Here is a 15,482-nt window from a genome sequence, read left to right on the forward strand (position 1 = left end):
TAATTTTTGCTACTATTAATAGCATTATTATTTAATCTATTGTTAGCAGTATTTTAATTCTATTTTAAACAAGAAAAAAAAAGAAAGTAATCTATTTTTCTTCTTTTTTTCTGTGGCAAAAAAGAATACTATTATCTTCTTAATAATCTTATTTGAAGGATTTTTTTTAATAAAATTTTTTTCTTCTACACTGATCTCATATAACTGATATAATCGTTATCACTATCATTTACAATTATTAACGATTATAATTTCGTTTCACATTTATTATCAAAATCTCAGTTTTGTCTTAAAAAAGAAAGGAAAAATAAAGTATTTTGTCTTTTTCTTTTTCACATACAATTCCTGAAATCAATCATATTCAACTGGAATTACGGCTGGAATTACGACTCAAAAAAAGAAAAGATTCCAACGAAGCATTTTTCTTGGCTTATATATTCCTTTTCATTTTTACCTTTATTAATTAAAATGTTTGCTTTATTTCATATTCTTATTAGTGCTATCGTTTGAATTATTTTTACAAACGCACTTTTTATTGCTGTTTAGAGAGTGTTAATAATTTCATTTAAAAAAAAGCAAAAAAAGAAAGAAAAAAAAAAAAAAAAACAAAAAAGGAAAAAAGATAAACATATCTGAACGAGACAACAGCAAACATACAATTTAACGAACCATCTTTTTGCTGGTGTTCCGTTTATGCGATCGTGGAAGACGGTGGTATCACGGGGAATATGTGCTATGTTCGGCAACCGTTGCTGTTCCTTGCTTCATCATCCATTATTCCCAATGGAAATTATTTCTGCTATACTGATTATTTTAATAACTATCAACAATGGTACTCAGGTGGAAGCTATACAATCCCTTAATTCATTCCCATCATCGTCATCATCATCATCATCATCATCATCTTCTACGGTAATATCCTCAGACCGCTATGGTTCAGAAGATATTTCAGCTGGAATACGAATACGACGAAATGCTAGTGATTATTTTATTCAACGATTACATGCTTTAAGACAAGGTAGAAAATTGGATGTAAATATTGTTCAAAATGATGATGATATAAGAAGTAAACAAAGATTTGTAGAGAATGATATATTATCGATTGATCAAAGCATTCAAAATAATGATGATCGATTCTTGAGCCAAACAATTACTACTACTACTACTACTAGTACTATTAGTACTACTATTGTTGAAGATGAACAACAACAACAACAGCTATTGCAACAACAATCAAAATTACTTCAACAAACACAGAATATAGAATTAGCTAATTCACCTTCAATTTCAAAATTAATTCCATCAAATTTTCCAAGGTTAAAAAATCGACAGGATTGCAACGATAGCGATTGTTTAAAAAATAATGATGCGATATCATTATATATACCACAAGATAATAGCACCAGTGATGGACAATTGCCACCATTACTTCTGCTAAGCAATAATCCTTCAAATATTAATAGCCGAAGAGATCGTAATCCTCAACAGGGTACTACATTAAAACTTTCTAAATTGCATACCGGGATTAAGGTACTAGAATCGGATGTTCAGCAATTTCAAAAGCCAGTCTTATTACCTCCTTCATCAGATCCTTCCTATCATATTTCACAAATGAACTCAAGAAATCATGGTGAATATACTGGTGTAAAATTAACCGAAGTTGGACCAATACCACCATTTGCCGGTGGTGCCGAATTGACTGATTTCATACAACCGCTTGATACAACATTGCAAACTCATCGTATATATGAAAATATCATTCCAAATCATATTTCATCTAATAATTTATATGCCAAAAACAAGTATTATTTATTATCAGCACCTGGAAATCGCGGTATCTATAATGATTTTCACTCAGTACCATTGATACCATTCAATCCAAAATTGGGGATTTATGAATCAGTAACTACCTTACCATCTATTCCTTCTATTCATTCTACTTATTCTGCTCAAATTATCAATCATCCTACATTATTATCATCATCATCATTACATTATGGTTCACAATATGATTTGCAGTCGGTAAGTTTTAATTTTAATTACTTATATGTTTGTTTTCTTTTTACACATTAACTCTCACTTCTATTTTTTTTTTTTTTTTTGTTTGACAAACGGTAAAAGGAAAACGATGACAATTATGCATAATTTTATAATATATTCCTTTATTATTTGCATTTTTTTATTTTAATAAATTAAAATATAGAGGATGACTAAATTACAGTAAAAAAGAAAATAAAATAATGTTTATAAAAACACCTGGTAGTGTTTATCATTACTTGGTTGCTGTTTATTTGAAAGCATCATCTGTTAAGTATCATCAATTTTGTTTGTAAAAATTCAAAATGTTATTCTTCTTTTGATTTATGCTAATTTTTTCTTTAAATTTCGTAGCATTTTAATTTATTTTCGAAGTTCATATTCAACTTTTTTTTTCTTTTTTTGCAAAATTCTAGTAGGAATTTAAATTAGCAAAGAGACAGTAATACTAAGTGAACATTAAACATTTCCTCGCCTTATAATTTATGTTCGTCCGATTTGTCATAAATTTCGCTTGGACGAAATTTGCCAATTTTGTGTCATACATCGAATGATATCCGTAATCGAAATATCGAATAAAATTTGTTAGATTGAAAACGATGAAATTGAAAATAAATTTTGCAATTTTCATCAGATTATTTAAATGATGTGTGAATAATGTCATTGTCTTTTTCTTAGCTGATTAAAATTTAAAAAAGTTAAAAATAAAAGCTTTTTCATTAAACAGAGAAAAAAGAAACGAAAATTATAAAAATCAAATTAATTGTTTAATGTAATGATTAAAGAAATTATAAATTTAAATCTAATCATATGTAATTATTTATAAATTAGAAAAAAAAATCTCACATATTTCTCTCTCTTCGTCGATTTTCACAGAATTAATTGATTATTGGTTACCGAATAATTAAATCTTTAATAAGTTTAAACAGCTCTAATCAGCAATTAATTAACTCAAAGAATGGCATATTAATTTCAATTTATATTTATTCGGTGAAACAATTAGCATGAACGATGATATATGCAGCTGTAGTGCTTTATTATTATCATTATTTATTGTTGTTATTGTAGCTGTTATTATTGTTGTTGTCATCGTTGTTATTGTTTCTGTTAAAAAAAAAAAAAAAAAAAAAAGCAAATATGCTTCATAGTTTCTCTTTTAAACTATTTGTCTTAAGCATAAGATTTAGTAATATTATCCAAATTTTATGTCTGAAAATATGGAGCAAATTATTTCGATGCAAAGATTGAAACGAAATGATAACGTTAAAAATGTGAAATTTGGATTTATTTATTTTTTCTTTATTCTCTCCCTCTCTCTTCCTCTCTTCCACTTTTCTTTTTTTTTTTTGTAAAATAGTCATTTAAATGAAAATAATGATACATGTAGATATTTTCATTACATTTGGAGGGAATTTTCATCATTGTTATTTTATGAGAATTTTAATGAAAAATTAAGGAAAAGAAAAGAAAAAAGAAAAAAAGAGAGAAAAGAAACAATCAAACAAACAAATAAATGAAGAAATAAGTAAATTTGTTTCAAATGAATATTTGAATGAAATTTAAGACATCAAAAAAAAAAAAAAAACAATAATGTGTGAAATTCTTCGAGAAAATATATTTGAATTATGTTTAATTGGAATATTTTGGCGTTTACATTTCGAGAAGTAATTAATGTTCAGTAATTCATTAAAATAAAAATCTCACATAATTATCTTTTTATCTCTTTCATTCACTGATTATAAATACATTTATGTTTAATGCATCAATTAAAATTGATAAACAAAAGGAAATTCGTTCATTTAATTTTTTGTTAAGTTTATTAATTAAAAAACAATTACCTTTTATTGTTTAGTTGATTTTTTCCTACGTAATTGAATTATTTGATTAATTAATGTTTTTTGTTTTTTTTTTTACTTTCAATATTTTTTCCTTTCATTCAATTCTTTTCTTTTCTTTCTCAAATTTAAGACAATTATTAGCTTATATAAAAATCTTTTTGCATATTTCCTAAAAGATTTTCTGTAAAATTAATGGAATGATAAGTAATTTCAACATTAATAATAATAATTAATTTTCATTAATAATAATTTTCATTTATTTTTTTATATTTTCATTTTAATCTATTTCAATGATAAAATGATAACATCTACTACTGCACTAGCAAAATCAATAGCAGAAAGAAATAAAAGCAATGACAATAAAATAATAAATAAATAAAAAGAAAAGGGAAAAAATAATTTGTGGGAATAAATTTTGCTCTCTAAGATTTGCCATATCAAAAAAATAATAGAAACTTCATTATTTAATTTATGTCATTGAATTATAACTTTTTAACATCATTTATTGTTTTAAATATTCGAAAAAAAAAAACAAAATCTCATTTAAAATTTTTTTGAATATTTCATTTACTTTAGTAATCAAAAAAATTCCTCCAAATTTTATTAAAAAAAAAAAAAAAAAATTTCTGTAAAAACTTAATATATACATACATAAATTAGCAGTAATTTGTTTTGAACATTGTAAACATTAATCTAATATTAAAAATCTTTTTTTTAATTTATTAGCTTTTTTCAAACTATTTTTAAATTTTCTTTTTTCTTTTATATTAAAATTCTGTTTTAACTTTTTTCTTAATGATAAAGACGAAAGGGAAAAAAAATTCAAAAAAAAATTCAAAAAAAAAAAATCATTAATGATTGTACATCCTTTTAAATGCCGAACAAAACATTTTATTTAATTGTTTTTATCATACAAAAACCAGATGTGATCGATTTAATTTCCATTTCTTGCATTATCTGATCATTAACCCATTCTATCATATCTTCCTTTTCACTTTTTTTCTTCATCTCTCTGTTCTTTTTTTTTGTTTTTAAAAAAAGAGAGAAAAAAAAAGGCAAATTTTTTAATTTTTTTTTTTTTTTATTCTGAAATATTTAAATAAATGAAAGATATTCACTGTCATTCATTGTTCTTTTTTTTTTCGACAATTTTCTCATATATGAAAAATTAAAAATAATAAAATTTATCTAATTGAATTGTAAAATTTGAATTTTTGAATTTGTTTTTTACAGGAAAAAGACGCATTTGAATACATAATATAGTCGATGTTATGATAATTATAAGGGAAAAAAGAAAATTAAGTCATTCTTTAATTTTTGATGAGAATATTGTAAAGGGTTCAATTTATCAAAGTGATATTTATAGTTGACAAAAAAAGAAGCAATGACCATTTTATGATTGGTCATCTACGAGATAGTAGTAGTGACCATTTGTGATCGGTCTTCGATAAAATAGTATTTGTCACCTCATAAAGTTGATTAATAATTGCAAAAATTAAATCGATAATTTTTTAGAATTATCAAATTTTAATTACAAATTACTTTCATTTTTTATCTAATTTTTATCATGATAATAAGGAGAAAAGATAAATGATTAAATATCATTCTCGAACATAATAATTTTGCATAAATGATTAAATATCATTCTCTAACATAATAATTTCGCACTTGCAATTATCATAATTAAAAAGCAATTCTAGTAGAATGCAAAAAAAAAAAAAAGAAAAATTAACACTGAATATTAATATTAAATGAATATAATGGATATTAAAATATTAATAAATAATGAATATTAAAATAATATATAAATATATGCATGATTTATTTCAGTTTAATATTATATTTGCCTCAGGAAAAAAATAAGTTAAATATTATTTAGATATCTCAATCAATTAATAATTAGTAATTTTAACAATAATCAAAAATGAATTTTAATTATTGACGTAGAAAGGTAATAACGAATATAATTAATGTGTGTATCGTTTTTTTTTTTCTTTTTTTTCAAACGTTTTGTATTCATTTCCATTCCATTAATGGACATTAGTAATTATTATGACAATTTGGCAACAATAATAATAGCTTTTGTAGTATTATAATAATTACTGTAATAAATTTTTAAATTCAAATAATTTGAGGTTTCATTTTTACATTTTAATTCTATTTTTAGAAAAACTAATGGAGAAGAAAATTTTTAGGGAAAAAAACTCTTTTTTTTTTGTTTTGTTGAATGAATAATTATTCATTCAATAAGCATTTCCATTATGCTATAAAAATATTAATTTTTCTCTATTTTTTTGAAAATCAAAAAATGATGAAAATTCAACATTTTCTAATCAAAAAGTATTTTTTTAGAAAACAGATAATAAGAATGAGGAAATTACGACAATAAAAATAATATCTACGTAGTAATAATAATAATAATAATAATAATAATAATAATAACAATAATAATGACAATAATAATAATAACAATAATAATGACAATAATAATAATAATAATAATGGTGATAAAAGCAAAAAAAAAAAATAATAGTTATAATAGATTTATAGCAATTACTTTGTTTTTGTCACAAAACGTATTTAACAGTTATAAGTTCATTTCGGAAATTTATTGCTAGAAAATATAATGATTTCCTTTATTGGGAAAAAAACTTTTCTCAGAATTTTTCAGAGATTAAAGTGGGAAAAAATTTTCTTCTTAATAAAAATTTTAAAACATTTCATGAACACGTCATTTAAATTTCATTTCATTAATTATTAATCACTTCCTCATTAATTAAGAAAATGATTATTGATAATTACGAAAAAAGAAATTAATCAATCATTTGGTAATTATCACCAGTGATAACGTCTTCTTGATGTGCTTCAAGCATTGAAATCATTGCTTTAGCTGCTTGATTTCAACTTTATTTTACTTTAATTACTAATCTAATATTACAATTTAATGTTCATAGTCACTTTCATGTTGTCATCTTTGTTCAAATTTTCATAATCACTAGTTTCATCTTAATTTTTAATTTTTTTTTTTTTTGTTGTTATCATCTTTGCTTGAATCTTCATAATCATTATTTTCATCTTAATTCTGATATTATCATACTTTGTTTGAATTTTCATAATTATTAGTTTTATCTTAAGTATAATATTATCATCTTGCTTGTTTCAGCTTGGTTTCAAACCTTACTGTGTTACCAAGGTCCTTTGTTACCTGTAGTAGTGCACATCAATTACATAAATTACACTAAGCATCACTATAAGGGTGATTCCATTACAACCATAGCTATAATCTAATCACAAAATAAATTTGAGAGACAAATTAAGCGGAGAAGACTGGCTCAGTCGGTCAATCTGATGTTTATTTTGCATACAATTGAAAGTGGAGCATTTCGCTGTTGTTGTCACTCCTACTGCCTAACTGTTGTCATATCATTTGGTTCGAGTAAAATTTCTTTTTGAACTGAAATCATGTAGACAACGATGACAAACGATGAGAACGACGATGACGATGACAATGACGATAACAGTGACAACGATGACTAAAGGAGATGAAAGAGATGATTGGAAAGAAAGAAGAAAGAAGTGAACTGGCCATCAACAATGATGTGATTAAGTATTCTGTGGGGGAGAGAGGGAAATGCCCGAGTATCAGGGCATCTCATGGGAAGGAGACGGGAAAGGGTAGCTGTTGCTCATTTAATAGAACCGGATTTCATCCAAATTTTGGTTTGTTTCGACCTGTTAAAATATCTCTTCATGTCTAAATGTCCAATCATTAGGTTGTTTTTAATTACATGCAAATTTTAATTTTGCAATGAAAGAATAAGAAGAAAAAATTAACGGTGAGAAAATTTAAAAATGTTATTTTTATTATTTATATAATAGCTGCTAATTTAATAGCAATTGCTTCAAAAATGTATTAAATAATGTAAAAATATCATAAATACAAAAAATAAAAATAAAAAAGGAACTCATACTACTTGCTATTATGAAAAAGAAAGAAAATAAATTAAAAAAATATTGCTTCAATAAACTAATCTAAAAATTTGAAAAGCAAAACTAAAAAAATATCATTTGCTTAGAAATTGATGAAATTGTTCAAACATTTTACTATAACAAAATTTTAATTGAAGAAAAAAGAAAGAATAAAATGAAATACGAAAAGATAAGCATTAATGATTAATTCACCTAATATTTATATTTACCAATAATTTTTGCCTTATTTTTCTGTGTTAAAATTAGATTGTATTACTTTTATAAACTTACTTAATTTATACTAATTTTTTTTTTATTTCCATCCAATAATTCTTCTATTTTACTAATTTTTTTTTTCAGCACATAATTATTAATTACATTCTTGATCTTTTGATAGATTAAAAAAATTTTCTCTTTTTTTCTTATCAAAGAAAAAAAAAATAGGAAAAAATCAGTGAAAAAAAAAAAAAAAAAACGATTAACTATTTTTCCTTTTTTTTCTCTCTTTTTCATTATTCAAATAAAATGTAAATTTCATTTTATCGTTAAATCCGTCTCTTCGATGACATTTCTAAGTTAATATACCTGTTTCACGGCAATATTAATTGGATGATGTGCGCATTTGTCACATACCTAAGTGAACAAAATAGATAACTAATGCACAGGCCTATAATCTAAATGTTCTATGCATTTTATAGAAATAATTCCGGTTTTATTATATTTTGTTTCAGTTTTGTTTTTCTTTTTTTTTTATAGTGAAAAAATAATAAAATAAAATAAACATTTTCCGTGAATTTTTTATAATTGATTTTATCAATAATTTTTTTTTTGTTTGTATTTTCATTTTTAACGAAAAAAAATTTTTTCTTGTAATTAAATATGATAGAATCAAAAACAAAAGAGGAGTGATTTCATTTTTTTCTAAATGTTTAAATGATTTTAAAAGTTTTGAAGTTTTTTTCGTAAATTTATGAAAATAATATGATAGGTAAAAATTGTTAAAAATGTCGAAAAAATTGCTAAAATTTTTTTAAAAAATCAACATTTTTTGAAGTTTATGAAAATTTTAAGTTAATGATAATATGTGATAGATTGAAAAAAAAATGGAATAAATTTGTTATTAAAACAGTTCAAAATTTTTACAGTTTATATTTCTTTGCTTAAACAAAAAAAAAAAGAAACAAAATTTTTAATTAGGATAAATTTAAATATGAAATATGAAGAAATTATTCAATTTTTGAGATAAAATTAAAGTAATTTTTCAGTTTTTTTTTTTTTTTTTTAATATAAATTTAACTCTTTTTTCTTCATTTGAATTATTTAATATGTAAAATTTTCATAATTTTTTTTCTCTTTCTTTTCTCTCCCTCTCTCTCTCTCTCTTTTTTTTTTGCTATTTTAGAGTGTAACACAAGATGCTGCCACATCCGAGGATTCATTCAATTCCAGAAATACTGATATCAATACTTATCCATCAGTACAACTTACTACAACTAATTATGAAACACAATTAGCAGATGGTAATGCTTTTATTTTAGTTTGATAGCATAAAAAATTTTAACAATAAATCATATTCAAATTATTTTCAGTAAGTAAGTAAATAATTTCAGTAAGTAAGTAAATAATAATAAAGTAAGTAAATAATTACAAGTATGTGAAAAAGAACAAATTTGATTGATTAATTTCTTTGTCACTTATCCGGAATAACAGAAAATTATTATTTATATTATACCGGTAAACGGAATGAGAGAAAATTATTGTCACCTTTTTTTAAAAAAAACTTTACAATATTATATAATGAATTTTTCTTGAGTAATTCAAGTTCATATTTAAATCTAAATTTATTATCTTTTTTTGTGATCCTAAAAATTTATAATTTATTTCATCCACTTATCCTTTTTCTCTCTCCCCCTCCCCCCTCTCTCTCTCTCTCTTTCACTCTATCTATTTTAAATGAATATTGCATAAATTATCGCTAAATTATAAATATACTTTCAGGTAAAAATCTCGGCCCAGCACCTCCGGCAGCAATGCCTATTATTGATTATTCTGATGAACAAAAGCAAATTGCTGATATTAATTTTGATAGCACAGAACAAAATTCGAGAGTTTCAACTGATTGTGCTAATATCAGTGAGTTTTTGAATGTAAAAGATTTGATATTGAAATTTTCATCTATTAAATTCAGAGATTAGATGATATCTTCTCATATTTAAACTTCAAATTTAAGTTTAAATTTAACACAAATAATAAAAGGAATGCAAAATTTATGTAAATTAATAGAGTTAATAGAAATTTAATTTCTGTAATACTTTATTATTCAGCATTATTTGATATAGAAATCTGTTCCATTTTATTTTAAACTCTACACAATTCTCTCAATCAATTAAATTTGAATTTTTTGTTTTCCTTTCTTTTGTCAAATTATCAACTGTTAGGTTGGAGAGAGGAATTAATAAATTTTTACAATTTATTTCAGTGACAACTGTAAGTGTGGAAAACGATGAAACAAATTATGCAGCAAATATAGAATACACATTTGCTACTACATCTGAACCTATAATAACTGATACAACTGCTACTAGTACTGTCACACCTGTCACCTCTCCTTGTCTCATGCAAATACCACATGAAAATCAGCAAACATTTCCGGTAAATGCAATTTCAACAATTTCAATTAATGAAATATTATTGGAAGAAGGACGAAGTACAACGATTGAAAATACTGCTGAAAAATATGACACAACAACAACAACAACATTGACAACAACAGATTTGGAATTAGTCGATGATCATTCATCAAGCATTAAATTTACTATTAAACCATTATTAGCTGCAGTAAACAATACTACGCTATCGTTACATCAAACAACAATTATTCCTAAGACTGAGACAGAATCAGAAATAGAAATGAAACATAAAATGGATGAAATGGAAATTATCAATAAAAATAGTACCATAATTTCTCAACCATTACAAATATCAACGTAAGTCTTCATTTCATATCATTTTAATGCTATTATTACTTTTTTTTAAATTAATTTGTTTATTACCATTTGCTTCTTTTTTTTTTTTTTTTTTCAAGGAAAAAACCATTTATAAAATTCAAATTATTTATTTTTTATCAGCAGCTTGAAATATTTATTTTGAAAATATATTTCAAGACTGTCTTATCCATCATTATCATCATTATCACCATCATTATCATCATCACTATCATCATTCAATATACACAATGTAATCGAAACAACTTCAGTACCCTTACATAGTACCACAGTATCTACTGGAATTGTTCTTAATCGTTTACGTGGTCAGTTTAATTTTATTAAAATTTGAAAAAAAAAAAAAACTTAAACTAATTTATATTTATACATTGAAATTTTTAATGCATTATTATTTCATTAGTTAAAAAAATACGTATTATTTCTTACCGGTTTTTCCATACTTTTCAAATTGGTATGTTAGAAAATTTCAAAATGAAATTTTATAAAAATCAATTTTTTTTTCAATTCTTCACTTTTGGGTTATTTTTGAAAAAAAATATTTTCAAGTATTTCAATTTTTAGGTAAAGCTCGTCTAATCTGTAAAGAGGATGGTTTACAGTTCGAAATTACCACATTATTTCCATTTACCGGGCAAATTTTTGCTCATAATCGAAAACCTGCTGCTGAGTTTGTTCATTTCCTTTACTTTATTATTTCATAAATTATAAAATTAAATTTAATCCCAAAAATACATAATGGATTGGATGTTTAATTATTATTTAATTCAAATAATTAACAATTTAACAACAACATCCTACACTAAATTCAATTAATTGCTAATAAAATTTGATTTTGTCATTTTACATATTCAAAAATTTTAATTTTATTTTTCCTTTTTTTTTTTTTTTTTTTTTTTTTTTTTCAGATGCTATTTTACGTTTAATGAAGCAAATTTGATTAGAGTGACAATGCCATATTCTACATGCGGTATGCGAAATAGCGGTAATTTTTAGTGTGCTCTCTATAAAATAAACTGCATTTCATTAATAATTAAATATTTAAAAAACTTTCTCAAAATTTTTCAACCAAAAATATTCTAATATTTTTTGATAATTTACAATTTGTTAGTGTTAACTGTTATCAGTAATCATTAACTAGACTATTACGATACTGTTAAATTGGAAAATTTTAAGAAATACAATGGGATTTTAATTTTGCCATATTACAATTAACTCATTATCACTTCATATATTATCTGTTATCAGAATTACTTCATTTAATATTTGAAAAATTTCATTTAATTGAAAATAATTTTTAGGAGAACAACGACCAGAAACTCAATATCATATGCAAATTATTGTTATTTTTCAACAAAAAGACAATACAAGCACAATGCAATCATTTCTAACCCAATGTGTTCATCAAAAAGTACAATATCAGAAGCAAATAATACCGAAACATATTGAAGAAGCATTGGAAGAGTATATAATCAAATTACAATTATTTAAATATTTCTTTTATAATAAATTTTATTCGATGAAATTTTATGCTTACAGTTTGATAATTAATAATACTCTATGTCTTGATTTTTTTTTTTTTTTTTGAAAAGTTGAAAATTTGGCAATAAAGTGATATTTGCTTGAAAAAAAAAAAGGAAGTTATCAAATGATTTTTTATTTTCCATGCATTTATTTATTGACTATTATTGATTTGTCACAGAAATTCAAAACAAATGACACTTTTTTAAATTCAGATTACGCTTAATACCAATGAAATTGGAGCATAAAGCGCAAATTCCGGAATGCATGATGCGAATTGTCACCGAAGAAGAACACGGACACGGTGATGATGGCACTGAAGTAGACGTTGTCAACCTTGGTCAACCGATGAGGATCGAATGGAGTTTACTACCCGAATCAGGTTTATAAAATTATACTCTTACATAATTCCAGAATTTTCTAGCATTTTAATAATTCGTTTTCTTTTTTCTTTTTTGTACCATTGAATTAATTGATGGATAATTTAGTTTCGGAACATTCTATAAGATTAATCATATTTCTATTTTCACGTATTACATATTTTTCAAAAGTTATCATTAATTTCCTGAATTATCAGAATTCGTAATTTTAAAGTTTTGTACAATTCTACTACGTTCTTCTCTCTTTCTTCTCGGAATTCTATGTTCAGAAAAAAAAAATTTTTGTAAGATATATGATTTCTTATGCTAACGATTTGCTAATGACTTATATTTTAATGGTTGATTAGAAATAGCACATTGCACATTTGGAAAAAATAAAATTTTACATTTTTAACCTTTTTATTTTTTATAGAAACTTTTTTATATAATAAATCAATTGCATCTCATTCAATTACCTAAAATGCTTCAAAGAATTAATTATAAATATATTTAAAAAACAAAAAAAGCTTTTGTTTTGTTTTCATTTACTAATATTTCTTGTTAGCATTATTGCATTATTCTTCTTTTCTATTCTATACATATAAATAATGACTTATTTTTATTGAAGTAAATGAAACTGATATACATATATATCAAAAATATTTTAAAGATATATCTAATCAAACAATTCTAATACAATATTTTTTTGCATTCTTAAAATTCTAATGTAAATTTAATTTTAAATTAAAAAAAAAGAAAGGGAAGAAGAAAAAGAAAACTTTCAGATGCTTACGGTTTTCATGTACGGAATTGCACAGTTCGGGATACGGTTAGTAATGACGAATATATGGTGATCGATGAACGAGGGTATATTTGCATAGTCAAGCTTTTTTTTCGAAAAATCAAAAGTAAATTTCGTATTTACTGAGAAATGGTAAAAACAAAACAAAACAAAAAAAAAAAAAAAAAAACAACAATGAACAGAAAAAACAATAACAAAAAAAGTTGAAATGAATGATAATGTTAGATAATTTTTTTGTTAATACAATTGTCACTCTTTGCTTTTAATAGTATAAATGAAATTTAGCTATTTCTTTTCTCATTTTTTCTTTTTTTTTTTAAATAAAGAATATGAAATTTGAATTTAGAAAAATTTTTAAATAAATAATACAAAAAGTATAATAGTGTTATTATTATTATTATTTTTTATAACAATAACAATAATGTGAAATTTTAAACAAACAAAATTTTTAAACAAGAAATATAGCAGTGATAATTTTCAGTTGTTCAACAGATATCAATATCTTCAGTCATCCACACTATGATACATATCATGATACAGCACAAGTTCATTGGCATGCATTTAAGGTACCAGATATTAATCAGTTAAATATCAAATGCTCAATCGAAATATGCACTGATATTCCGGATACTATATCCGGTTTAACAAGTTGTGATAGTATACCATCTGTAAGTTTTCTTTTTTTTTTTATCAAAATTTTGTTAGTTCGTTTATGTTTGTTTGCTTTTTTCTTGGTATATTTTAATTTTTATGAAAATAAAACTATCATAATAATTTATTAGTATATTATCGAAAAGTATAATATCATTGTATATTAATAATATTATAATATTGTTACAAATATTTATGATAATGTAGTAAATGTGATTACTACAAATATTAGTATAATATTTTAATAATGTTAATTATTTGCAGTTTCTAAAATTGAATTATGAAGAAATTATGCATTCTTATTTTATCTATTACAGCCACCGTTTTGTCCGGATTTGATAACATCAGCTACAAATGCCCTGTTATCCGATCAAGAAGTAAAAGTGATCAGGAAACGACGAGAACACAAATCATCTCAGCAACATGTTTATGCTGATATTTGTTTCGGTGATAAGAAAGATGAATATTGTAATTCGAAGAATTATCGAATAGATCACGAAAGGCATATAAATATGCTAAAGGATAATTGTTTGTTTTAAAAATTATTAAATTTAAAGTTTAATAAAAAACAGTTTACAGAACAAAAAAAAATTAGTGAAATTTTTTGATATTTTTTAAGTTAATTACCATTCATTAAAAGCTTATAAATGTTTCAAACATACAATTTTGCAGCGTCGAAGCAATATTGCTTATCTCGCTTATGGTTAACTATTTGGACGGGTTTATCAGCATTAACAGCGTTACTGGCGATTAGTGTTTACGGGTATTGTCGTTATTCTCGACGACCACAACAGTATGGAGCAATTAAATTAGCAATACACTGTTCAAAGGTAACAGTAGTAAAGCAACAACAACAACAACAACAATAATAATAATAATAACAATAACGACAATACCAAAATTAAAAGTTATCATTAGTTCATCATAACTTCAGATAGGATTAATAATAATACCAATGATAATAGCAATACTATAATCGTAATCATTATTACCCTTCCTTTTATAGTCATTCTTCATATATTGATCTAATTTTCTTTTTTTCTTATTAATACAAATAGATATTTAATTATTAAAATTTTTTCATAAAATTAATATAACATTTTAATAGCTTTATGGAATTATTTTTCATATAATTTTCTTATTTATCAATACTTATGTGTAATTATTTCATAAAATTTATGAAATTTTTTTTCAAAAAAAAAAAATGACAATTTGTATTATTAATAAAAAATTTACATTTTTTAAACATTAGTTAAAAATGGAATTAATAAAAGATTTAGTTAAGATAAAATAAGTAAAACTA

At 23.5% G+C, this 15,482-nt stretch overlaps 1 protein-coding gene across 1 annotated transcript; it reads left to right on the top strand.

The window, feature by feature from the left end:
• Positions 1-693: 693 nt before the first annotated feature.
• Bm5951 (Uncharacterized protein) lies at positions 694-15,048 on the top strand (the record flags this gene model as incomplete). Its single annotated transcript, XM_043079976.1, has 13 exons — positions 694-2,022; positions 9,247-9,364; positions 9,843-9,977; positions 10,324-10,831; positions 11,009-11,154; positions 11,411-11,516; positions 11,755-11,831; positions 12,148-12,310; positions 12,583-12,749; positions 13,512-13,593; positions 14,010-14,196; positions 14,497-14,707; positions 14,852-15,048. The coding sequence occupies 13 exons, from the start codon at positions 694-696 to the stop codon at positions 15,046-15,048; spliced, it is 3,426 nt and encodes a 1,141-aa protein (XP_042935910.1).
• Between the last annotated feature and the right edge of the window lie 434 nt (positions 15,049-15,482).

The sequence above is a fragment of the Brugia malayi genome (genome assembly GCF_000002995.4).
Source record: "Brugia malayi strain FR3 genome assembly, contig: Bm_v4_Chr3_scaffold_001, whole genome shotgun sequence".
NCBI lineage: Eukaryota > Metazoa > Nematoda > Chromadorea > Rhabditida > Onchocercidae > Brugia > Brugia malayi.